At 31.1% G+C, this 13,122-nt stretch overlaps 1 protein-coding gene across 1 annotated transcript in view; it reads left to right on the forward strand.

The window, feature by feature from the left end:
* Positions 1 to 7,298: 7,298 nt before the first annotated feature.
* LOC148299572 (opioid-binding protein/cell adhesion molecule-like) overlaps positions 7,299 to 13,122 on the forward strand; it is a gene marked incomplete at both ends in the record, with an annotated part of 164,507 nt that continues 158,683 nt past the window's right edge. Inside the window, 2 exons of the mRNA XM_088275926.1 lie at positions 7,299 to 7,561; positions 10,398 to 10,608. Of these exons, the coding sequence (XP_088132052.1) occupies positions 7,299 to 7,561; positions 10,398 to 10,608 (474 nt within the window). The remainder of the gene's footprint in view (positions 7,562 to 10,397; positions 10,609 to 13,122) is intronic.

Below are 13,122 nucleotides of genomic sequence, written 5' to 3' on the forward strand. Positions count from 1 at the left end.
ACCCTCGTTCTTTTGTGTGGTCCTTTTACCCCTTGTTTTAGGGAAAAGTGGTCAAACACCACATCACTTTACGTCGTGTCGTCTCTGCGAACCGGGGTGCTATATTGGGTGAAAGATATTATGTTTCTTGTAAGGCACGTAACGTTTTTAAGACCACCGAGATTGTTTTAGGTGTCCCAAGGTTAGTAAAATACGTTAGAAAAAAGTGATATGGTATGGAATTCGTAATTTTAATTTAACCTTTTTACATTTATTGTTTCGGCATTCAATTTGTGGTAAAATTTGTGTTGAAAAGTCACATGATGAGCATATTGTCCTCTCATGTTCTTTAAAAACTATGCTTCTCTGCATTGTATGTATGTGCCTACAAGAATCAATATCACACACAAACACACACACATTAATTAATTTGCTAGATCTACACTAAATATTCTTTACAAATCTATATATTTCTGTGGTTTACTATGGTATAATTGACTTGTTTAATGTATATCTTTTAATTGTTTCGTTGTACAAAGGTTGCTGTTGTTAACCCAAATAATAATAAAATAAATAATAAACCCCCTATCAGCACCCCAATGGTGCATAGGGCACTGTGTCGTATAAACGCAGTGTTATCTTGATCGTTAACACATGAAGGAAAGGTGATAAGCCGTCCGCTTCTGGTACCAGTCCAGGGTTATATTGAATAAATATTAGAGTGAAAAATTGAGTTATATTTATTTGACTTTCCCCTGCGAATCGAACCCGGAACCTCCAGAACGGTAGCGGAGCGTGCTGATCATTACTCCAACCCATTAACTCGAATAAAAAATGAAAAAAAACACATGATGAAATTGTAAAATAAATACTTACCCCCCTCCTTATTTATGGAACAGGTGTTTTTTTGCTGGGTAATATGTCCAAAATAAAACAAGGTTTTTGTTGGATTGAATTCTACATTTATTTATATATATATTAATACGTGACGCGTTTCTTCTTCTTAGGACATTATCAAACACTCACTCACTCAGTGTTTGATAATGTCCTAAGAAGACGAAACGCGTCACGTATTTAGATATACATAAATAATGTAGAATTCAATATAACAAAAACCTAGTTTCACTTTGAATTTACTACCCAACAATTCAATATGGAATTCTACCAACTGTCTGCAGTTACGATAAATAAGATATTTTTTAAATGTTTTAGTTTATATTTTGACCTGAAGATGGAAGCATAGCTTTTGGAACTAGTGAAATAAACTTAAGTGGTATAAAACACGTGTTTCTTTAACCATTTAATTTTAATGCAATAACCTGTAATTAATGGAAAAAATGAAAGGCTGAGTTAAAACCTCTTACATAATAAGCCAGGTTTATAATAAATGTCAATAAGAAAGTCCCGTCTAAAAAAATATTGAGATAAGTATTTTCAATAAATTAAGAAAGGTGTATTTTGTATTTTAAAAGCATTGTTAACTATGTGATATAGTAATATAACACTCTCCTTATCATTCGTAGTTCACTTTATGTAATAAATACCACTTAAAACACTTCTTCCTACTTCATGAGGTCACTATAAGTTCGAAATAACCATTCACATTAAACAGAAAACTAAAGTAAAAATGCTAAGGTTTTCCATTTATATATTACATAAATTATTATTATTTTTATAGTTTGAAAGAGAAAGAATGAAGGTAATGGAATCACAATGGGAATATTTTTAATAGTGGTTTATGGTTATTTATTACGGGTGATAGAAAATATAAAATGCCTTTTTTTTTATTTTATTATGTTTGCAAATTTAATTATGGTATACAGTAAGTGATATTTTTTAAATTATAATTTCACCAAAAAGATAAAACAACATTTTAATATTTAAATTAAAGTGATAAAAAATAATTTATGAATGTAAAATTTTATTTTTTATTAGTAAATAATACTTTAATTTTGACTTGGTATAAATCAAATATTTTTAAAAATTTTATCGTGACACGTGTTTCGATACATTCTGTATCATTCTACTACTACTACTACTACCATCACGCCATTTCCCCGCAGGGGTAGGCAGAGAGGATGGAACGCCACACTCTTCTGTCCTGACATACACTCCTAGCCTCCTTCACATCCATACATCTAGTCATACATGCCCTCCGATTACGCAGACTTTTGACACCGCCAGATTTTAGGTTCTGATTGATCTGATCGTGCCAAGTCTTTTTCGGTCGTCCACGTTCTGTTTTCCCTCTCACATTCGCCACATATATTTTCTTAGTCATTCTCTCGCTATCCATTCGCTCCACATGTCCATACCACCGCAAAGAGCTCTTTCTAATCTTTTCAATTATTCCTCGTTCAGCCTTACATTCCTTTCTTATATCGTCGTTTTTAATTCTGTCATACAATGATTTTCCACACATTCTTCTGAGGGAGCGCATTTCAACAGCATTCACTCTGCTTTCATCCTTCCTTTGCCAGTTCCATGTTTCGCTTCCATACTTTAGTGTCGGTACTAGCACGCCGTTGTGAACCGCTAGCTTGGCTTCCATGGACATATTCTTATTCTCATATACCATATACGGTATTTGATAGATGTATCATTCTCATATACCATATACGGTATTTGATAGATATTACCACAAATGACTGCCAGACTAATAGTAAAATTAAGTTAATAATACATTAATTTTAAATTTCATATAATTTTACCTACAATATTTTGAGTATGCTCAAATCATTGTAAAAAAAGTTTAATAGTTACTATAAACAAATATAAAATGCCCGGAATTACGTATTGAAGTGTTCATCTTTCATATTTATTATTTAGTCTTGGGTCCATCAACCCTTAATTTTATTATTTTTTTTCATAGATACATGCATATTTTTACTATAAGTATGTAAAACGCTCTTTAGGCATGGCCTATGTTAAGCGGAAATACTTACATGTTCATACATTTTTTATTATTCTTGTTTTTTAAATTATTATATTATATACATTACAAACAATACATACAACAACAATTTACAGTATAAAGGTTTTACAATAAAATAATTACACCTGGACATTAATTAATTCACTTTTTGCCTTGTCCCTTCCAACGAGAAGCAACCACCGACGGACACTGTTCTTAAAGACATGATCACTACTGGCATTCTTAATGGTTTCATTGTATGTGAAACGGGTATTATTTATAGAACACAGTCGTACACGAGAGGATTTTAAAACGTTTTACTAATTTCTTACGTACTATAATATCTCTCCATTATATTGTAAGGTTTTGTTTTCGTAAAAAAAACATACAAACCACACAGATCAGGCACTCTAAGACCACCCAGTACTTTAAGCGTCTTATATAGCCGAGCACAGGTTAAGACAACAAGTTTCAACAATTTCTTCAATTCAAACTACTGTAAAACAATGAAACTTTTCTGCTACGAGGAAACTGTTTTAATATTGTTTAATTTCTCAAATAGATGTTCGGTTATCTCGGAACAAAAAGAGTTCTCCAACAAAACTGTCTGGATACCGAGTCTGACGCCATTTTATTTTTCCGGCGACAGCTTTTATTTTCCTTTGTAATTGTTTCCAGTTGGGACTCCTTTTTATTCGACTTGTAGAATGTTTTGTCCTTTCGAGATGGCCCACAATGGTCATCATTGTCCCGAGGATCTTTAAAAAAAACTTCGGCATTCACGCAATCGTCCAATATTATTTTCTTTATTTTTTGCTCAAAGCGTACTTATTTTATATTTAGTTTACTAGTATATGTATAAAAATATGTATGTGTGTATATATATATATATATATATATATATATATATATATATATATATATATATATATATATATATATATATATATCTTCCTATATATATATAAATATTTATATCAACGGATAAAGTTTTTCTCCAGATGACATGACTCTCTCTCTTTTCAATTCTAAAGTATTCATAACATACGTAAATGTGGAATTATTCAAATGATTTTTAATATTGTCAATCTAAATATTTTTGTAAAAGCTGTTATATTACCGAGTAAAATTAAATAAATTTATTTATATTGTGTATATTATAGAACATTTCATAAAAATTATGATGATATCAATATTTTTTTTCCAAAACGTGTGAATTTATGAAAAAATGTGGTTCCTTGCGTATATCAAGCAAAATTATATTCCGTTCTTAATATCTTGATATCTTTTTTTTTAGTTCAAACCCTTATTTGCACCCCAATGGTTCATACCAAAAAATAAAGTGTAAACGCAGCGTGATCAGCCCTCCGCTTCAGGTACCAGTCCAGGGTTATATTGAATAAATATTAGAGTGAAAAATTCACCTTTATTTATTTGACACCTTGCGATAGAACCCAAAACCTCCAAAACGGTAGCTGAGAATGCTGACGATTACACTACAGAGGCGGTCTTAATATACGCCATATAAACTTATACTTTTTTTCAGGGATCAGTCGGCTATGTCCGTTTAATGAGAGAATTACTTAATGAGAAATTATTGAACAAAAAGCATTGCGTAAGAAAGTTAATGAGGACTATTTGCGGTGTCAATCTGTAATAACTCTCTTTACAATTATACGCTTTCTTTAAAAATTGCCTACTACTCCGAATTAATCGACTCTGTACAATCCCATCTCTAATAAACCTCCAGAAATGTCCGAAACACTTTTATCTTACTATTCATTCCTAATCGCTCATTAACACTTCTTTTGTTTGTTCATATTCTCTTTCCATAACTTCTTACTTGACCCCAATTCAATTGATTTGATTTATTGATTCGGCAGTAACGTTGTGGTAATATCTGTTCATTTTTTTATTTATGTTTTACAATGTAAATGCGATTATTTCTTCAAACTTGTGTGTTATTGTGTAATATGTAAAAAAAAATATTTTTTTAGCAGATCGTTTTTAACATTTAAGCATATAGTAAAATGTATTAAAAATTTATATGAAGCCACTTATTGAACTTTATATTGCAACAGATCTTTTTAGGTAAAATCTGAATATTTTTTTTCCATTTGAAAAATATTTAGGATATTTGAAAAAATAATTAAACAATACCTTTTCTTCGAAATGCAAAAAAAGCTTTCTGCCCTGTAGCGGGTAAACATATATTGATACTACGTATCAATCTGTAAATAGCAACGTATCTTAATTAAGTCTGCCTATTAATCTTCTTAACTTTTGCTATAGTTTATTCTTGCTGTTTGCTTTTAACTCATTTAAATTTGTGAAATTTTGTATTTGGAATGTTACAATTACCTGTTTTATTTGTTATTTATTTTTGTAAATGTATTTTATTTGTTTAATTGTTATTCATTATTGTATTGTTATTGTTCTGTTAAATTTCTAAATAAATAAAAGAAAATAAAATCAATTAAACATATGACCGGTCATAAGCCCTGTAAATACCCAGACTTCCATATTTTTCTTTCTTCTTTATATATAGATTTATATATTTTTTGGAAAAAAAAATTAACATAATACTCCTTTATTAAAAAAATCTGGTTATATTGAACGATGAATCACATTCTGTATTTTATTGTGTTCAAAAAACGTTTTTTGGCGTATCTTCAATTGTAAGATCACGCCAATTACGCGAGTTGGCCCTTCTCTGTCTCGTATAACAAATTTCGTATTTCTCAAACTAAACTTTTTTTCTAACTTAAGTAATAAAATATAAGTGAGCGCGTAAGCGCCTGCTTTTGTTTTATTTCAGAGTATATATTTTTTTATATTCTTTAATAAAAATAAATTAATTTAAATAAGAACAAATAAAAAATATTTTCATTATGAGACATAATACAATTCACAAAAAAAATTATAAAGGAACGAGTTTATCATTCTAATCAAAAGTGATGAGAAATGACAGAAATTCCTTATTAAATTATTTGTGTCGCCTACTTTCAAAATCTGCCAGATCCAATTTTATAATATTTTAAAATAAATACTCCATCGGAATGCCAATTGTGAGTTTTATTTTTTAAAATATTAAAATACTTTAAAACCCTTCTAAAAAATACATAAAAAGGGTGAAGAAGAATATGGAAGTCTGGGCATTTACGGGGCTGACGACCGTCATAGGCTGGTTTAAGTGATCACTTTACACACGTGTAACATTCACCAATTCTACTCATTATTGACAACCACACTACTCAAATTCTTGGAAGTTCTATATATATATGAACCAATTTAGAAACCTTGTTCTTGAATCACTAGAACTTCACTAGAGACATCTATTGGTGAGATGTAAAGAAGCTTTTTACTAAGCAGTAACTCTTATATTAGTTAGTATGTGAGGTCCGAATCCTGGAATCCACTATATTCATGAAACTTCCTTCTGCCTTCTGCCTTCTGACCCATATCGGCCAATCAGATAGCGGGGATAGGTAAATTTAAAAATCAAATTTCAGTCAATAGGTCAATTTAAAAAAGGACTTGATGTGCATTTTAGGGATTTTAATATTTTTTATTTCTGGTCAGTGCTCCCGGGACTCTGATAATGTCAGTGATAATGGCTCTGGGCAATCTACATTAAAAACAAAATGTTTTATACAGGAAAATAAAGTCAGCAGTGTTCCTACGTGTTACGAGCTTGGGTGAATTCATAAATTCATTGCTTGGAACCATCCGTCTAAAATTACAATATGAAATAAATTTTGAGTGTATAGATTCTATTCGATTTATACATATTTTTTTATTGGGGGTTCCAGACGGGAGATGCAAATTCTAACTGACTACAAACATATTGCTCACTCCTTTCAAGAACGTCATAATTCAAAAATCGTCAATTTTCAGTTGTGTATGTTTTCGGTATGTCCAGAAAATGTTCTATATCCCAGCAAAAACCGCATATTTTAAACTTAATATTTACCCGCTACAGGGCAGAAAGTGTTGTTTTTGCATTTTGAAGAATAGGTATGTTTTAATTATTTTTTTTAAATAAACTAAATATTTTTCGAATGGAGAAAAAACCTTCAGGTTTTACCTAAAAAGATCTGTTGCACAGTAAAAAGTTTAATAAGCTTGATTTTTATTTTAATACATTATTTAACATTTTCAAACTTTAAAAACGTTCTCCTAAAAAAACAAGTTTTTTGATTTTTGACGTTCTTGAAAGCGATATGTAAAATACAAAATTCTAAGGGTTCGTATATCATTAAATTCTTTCCCTATGCGAAATAGGAAACCTAAAATTTGATGTGCTTTTTTTTACAATTGTATTAACGTTAGCCTCAAAAGTCAACTTGCTGTCAAGAAAAATTCCGAGTTTAATATACAAAATACATATTTTCATTTATTTCAGCGGTCAAAACCGACTCCGCTACGAGCCACGCTTCGCCCGGATTCTACTGGAAGGAGTATCCACACTACTTCACTGAAGTGTACGGGGACGCTCGCCAAAAGGGTGCGACCACCCCCGAGGACGATGGCGAGGAGGAGGAGGAGAAAGGACCCCCTCCCGACCCCGAGCCCGCCTTCGTAGACGGCCCGGGAGAGAACGTCACAGCCCAGCTGGGCGGGAGGGTCGTTCTGACTTGCAAGGTGTCGGATCTTGGTGATAGAACGGTTGGTGCCTTTTTACTTTTACCTCTCTCCTTAATAAAACTAACAAGCTCAAATATCGTAGTCATACAAGAGAAATTGACCAAGTGAATTATTTTACAAAAACGTGATTATTGACTATTTGATATCTTACTTGCTTAATATCCCCTAAAAAAACCAACTAACTAAAATATCGTAGTCATACAAGATAAAGTGACCAAGTGTATTATTATACAAAAACGTGATTTTTGTCTATTTGATATCTGACTAGCCTAATATAGTCCTGAAAAAATCCCAAAGCAATTTTAAACTTAGAAGTGTAATATCGTAGTCGTACAGGAGAAATTGACCAACTAACAAAACGTAAAACGTTCAGGAGGGCCATTTAAGTCACTTTTGCTTGGCAAGAAAATAAACATCAATGCAGTTAGTCATTTTTAACAAGTCAATTTATTATACTTCAAGGTTTAAAATCCCTTGGGATTTTTTTCAGGGCAATATTAAGCTAGTAATATATCAAATAGTCAATGATCACGTTTTTGTAAAAAATGCATTTGGTCACTTTCTCCTGTATGACTACGATATATTGACTTGTTGAAAATGACTAACTGCATTGATGTTTATTTTATTGCCAAGCAAATGTCACTTCAATGGCCCTTCTGAGCATTTACCGTTTTGTTAGTTGGCCACTTTCTCCTAATGACAACATTTTATGTACATAGGTACTTTACGAAATAAAACAATTTTGTTTTTAACCACTTTTTTGTTGGTATATTTTTTTCAATTAGTTACTACTAGAACCTTGTTATCATCAGTGTTAAAATGTACTGATGATGATTAACTTAATCCTAATGATGACAAGGTTTTTCTCGAAACCGGTTGGAGAAAAATTGTTCCAATAAAAAAGTGGTTTAAAATAAAGTTGTTTTATTTTATTAAGTTTATACAATGTGTCGCAAAGTACTTATATATATAAAGAAATATAAAATATTCATGAAAAAATTAATTGCATTGGCCACCCTTAAGAATCAAACCTTCGCCTTCAGTCCGGTAGTTAAACGCGCTAACCGTTGTCCTACGAAGGTCGTGTACCGTACGTATGTAATTATGGAAGGATTTTTTCTATTTTTTTTGCTCATCACTTTTGATTAGAATGATAAAACTTTCTTAATTTTATCTCAGCCTTGGATTATTTTCTTTATCACCATTTAAATATCTATCATATAACGTTTTGCCACACGTTCTTAGAGAACGCATTTAAACTGTATTCAGTCTACTTTCATCATTCTTTTGCCAACTTTATGCTTCACTACCATTAATTAGGGCTGGAACTAGGACCTATTTTGTACTGCAACTTTAGTTTTCGCTGATAAATTCTAGCTAGATAAATTATAACCCTCTTTTCTATGTACCTAGATAAATTCTCTGACATTTCACGGTTTATTTTTGTTGTTGCTTTTTTTTCGAGGTTGACTCCTCGCTGTCACAAACGACAATGGAATTTTTTGTTTGGAAAATCGCTGTTTTTCTGAAACTGCCCATGAACGATTTGAGCCCTTACAAATCAAGATTCTGTTCAAGTATTGTATCCGTCATCTTTTTATCTTATTTTTTTTTTAATTTGAGATACTGAAGGTGGTAAAATAAAATAAAAAATCACTCAAATAACGTCTTTATTTTTTTTTAATAAATTTCAGTATGTGTTATTTTTTTGTTTGATTATCCACATAGAAGTGTTTAATATAGACATATCAACATATACAAGGAAGAATGGGAAGATCTCAGTATTTACAGGGCTAACAAAATTTCATAGGCTGGTTTCAGTTGTCACTTTATAAACGTGTAACATTCACTATTTTACCCAAGCAACTTATTACTTAAATGTTATTTTTTGACATCTCATTTAAGATGAAGAAGAATATGGAAGTCTGGGCATTTACGGGGCTGACGACCGTCATAGGCTGGTTACAGTGATCACTTTACACACTTGTAAATGCCCAGACTTTCATATTCTTCTTCATCTTTGATAAGATGTCAAAAAATAATATGAAAATAACTCCTGTAATTGGAGATAATCCAGATTTTGTGGACAAGTATTTGGTCACACTCAAAATGTTGTATTAATTAAATATAATAAAAATTGAAAATCATTAATTTTTCTCCTAGAATGTAATATAAATCGGGAAAAATCTTACAAATATATCATGTAGTCAAAACTTACTCTGATCAACCAAAGATGGAATCAAGAACTCGCCTGTGGAATAAGGTGTCAATTGAAGTATACATATATAAAGCTTCCGAAATTTGAGTATTATGGTTGTCAATCATAGGATGAATGGTGAATTTTACATTGTATAAAGTGATCATTTAAACCATCTTACGACAGATCGTAAGCCTTGTAGATACCCAGACAATCATTTTTTTTCTTCATCTTTGTTAAGATGTCATTTTATTTTTTAGGTATGGTAAATCAATTATGGGCAGAATTTGTGAATGTTACACGTATGTAAAGTGATCACTTAACCAAGATTTTGACATTCGTCAACCCTGTAAATGCCCAGACTTCCACATTTTTCTTCATCAATGTGTGTCAATCCCTCTCCAAGCACAAGAGTTTATTCTCTTTTTTTAGAGGAACAAGGTATGCATCGTAACACGTATCACAATTGATTTTAAGAAATAGTGGTATTTACTTAGTAAAACTGAAATTAATTTATATTGAATGAATTAAAGTAACGTATTATTATAATAATTGAAACGTTTAAGTTATGGTAAGGTTTTAAGCATAATTTTATTTTAGAAATGGATTTTTATATGAGAATTTAAATTTGAAATATATTTTTTTTATGATTTTTTTTAGATATCCTGGGTCAGACGAAGAGGCGATGACTTCGTGCTGCTATCAGCTGGGAGGCTGACTCTCGCCAGCGATGGACGCTGGTCTCTCCAGGCCTCTCCTGGAGATTGGAGAATGGTCCTTCATCCGGTGGCTGCCAGAGACCAAGGAACGTACGAGTGCCAAGTCTCCAGGCATCCTCCGCTTGTAAGAAGGATAGACTTGACTGTTTTAGGTGAGCGATGCTTATTGAATATGTTATTCTCCGATAGTCCCAAGAATTAACAATAAATATGGGAGTCGAACACTGCAATATGTATATCATTCCGAACATTTTAATTTGTTGCCGACGGGTGTTAGAGGTCAAAATAAAATATGGAACAAAGGCAAAATAAAGGAATGGGTAAAAGATGAAGAGTTAATTTTAAGAAAATTGTAAAATGTTTGTATTATTAATTTTTTTTCTCTGTTTTGTGTTAGGTTAAAACCGTTAAAAACAATAAGAAATGTATTAAAAAAGAACTCCACCGACAAGACACACAAAACATCTGTAAGTTTTCAAAACTAGTCGTTTTTAAAAATAAAACTCTTTAAGTGGTAAAAAAATACATAAAAACAACTCCTAATTGGAGATAATCCAGTGAACAAGTATTTGGATACACTTGTACAATGTAAATCCATGATATCCTCTATTTTGATATATTATTAGATTAAAACCAATATTTTTAGCTTTTCCACTTTATTTTCATTTGACCAGCGACCGGATTTCGTCGTTACCGACATCATCAGACTAGTGGTGGGCTATACAAATTGTTGTGTTATATATAAAACAAGGCAGGAGTTGATAACCATGATTTGATACAATTTTGTTGAGAAATTTATTGAATTTGAGTGAATTTAAGTATTGTATGATATTAAAAATATTTTTTATAAAGGTTTTTTTGTATCGAGAGCACGATTTTATATAAAGTTATAATAGATTTGCATTTTTTGTAAATGAATTTAAATTATGTAACGAAGTATCAGGAACTGCTGGTTGACGGCTCCTTCCACTACGCTGTGGTTGCCCGGGGAAGTCCGAAGTTCTCTGAAATGTAAATTTCCCGGCAGTCATTTCTTATCTACAAGACATTAAGGCATCTATTGTTTCTTTTCTAACGGGTAAGGGAGAATGAATGTGCGTTACTTTGTCATTTTATATGTCTTTATTGGGCTAATTTTTTAACCTATTTATTTCCAAATTTTCGAGCCATTTTTTTAATAAATAAATAGGTTAAAAATAGGGAAATAGGTTAAAAAATTGGATAATATAAATCCTCTATTTTGGTTTTGTTCCAGGTATCTTCATTTTTAACTTAATCCATCAGGTTTAAATCAAGCATGGATCTTTTCATAGATCGCTGTGTGCAACTTGGGCTTCACTGCATTTCTCTTTAATTATCACCAACTAATTTCTGTTAAAAAAAGTTACTTTATATAAATATTTTTTATTTTATTTATTTTTTCGGCATTTACTTTGTGGTAAGATATGTTTAAATGATTGAGGAAACTCTTGTTTTTATATCAGTTAGTGAATATAACTAAAGAATAAAAGACTATCTGTACTGTAATATACTATTTGATGATCCATATTTGAGATGATTTTTTTATCCTTATTATCACTCGAATGTGTCGCAGGGTAGGTACTGTATTGGATCAACGCGGTGTTAACTTGATCGTCAATTCTGCCAATTACATGCAAAACAAAGTGATCAGTACTGCGCTCCTTATTTGAAAGGAGTAAAATATATAGATCGTTAATGGGTCGTTATCGTTATGTTCTCCAAATTGCAGTTGCAGTTAATTAATGACTACTAGTTTTGGAAGCTTATCTTCCATCGTCATGTCTGAATAATAACTGAAAAAAACTAGTTTTTTCCAATACTGTTATGTTAAAAACTAGTTTTTTCAAATACTTTTATGTTAAAAACTAGTTTTTTAGTTATTATTCAGACCTGATGATGGAAGTTTAGCTTCCGAAACTAGTCGTCATTAATAAACTCAAGTGGTATAAAAACAAGTTTTTCCTTAATCATTTTAAATTATTTTTTTGTAAAGTTTGACATCTTAACAAATGAAAATTTAAATATTCACAGGGCTTTTCACCTGCCTAAGTCTGGTCAAGTGATCACTTTACACACGTACATGTTTGGTCAAATCTATTTTTTAATTTGTTTGTACAATATAACGTACTAATGTAAACAAAACTATCTTGTTTTCTCAATTCTAAAATAGTAAAATTGTTTCCCTTATCCGCTGAAGTTGGGCGTTGATTGCCTCCTCTTTTGTTACTATCTGTTAAACTTTAAAGTTAACAAGGAAGTTAATTTAGTTACCACACCTCTTAATTAAGAACGTACATAAACTTCGCTTCTTCGTAGATTGTTTACACTTGAACTGGCATATAAAACATTTTATACTGCACTTACTCCAATACTAACTTTTATGTGTGCATTAATTACGGATTTCGTTTTATTCGGAGCTTTGTGTAAGCTCGCGCTGGGAAATTCAATTATAACTTCATTGGATATTAAATTTCTTCGATAGTTATGTACACATTGTTTTAATTAAAAATATTATTTACAAATTTGAGCCATAGGTCTAATAAAATGGAGACTTTAACCAACGAACGTGGTGAATATACCGAATAAAAGATATATTTATACTTAAATGATAAGTGGACATATACTGCTTGTATGTGTAAATATAA

The sequence above is a fragment of the Brachycentrus maculatus genome, unplaced genomic scaffold (assembly GCF_059751285.1).
Source record: "Brachycentrus maculatus isolate JH-2025_06_01 unplaced genomic scaffold, ASM5975128v1 h1tg001071l, whole genome shotgun sequence".
NCBI classification, from domain to species: Eukaryota; Metazoa; Arthropoda; class Insecta; order Trichoptera; family Brachycentridae; genus Brachycentrus; species Brachycentrus maculatus.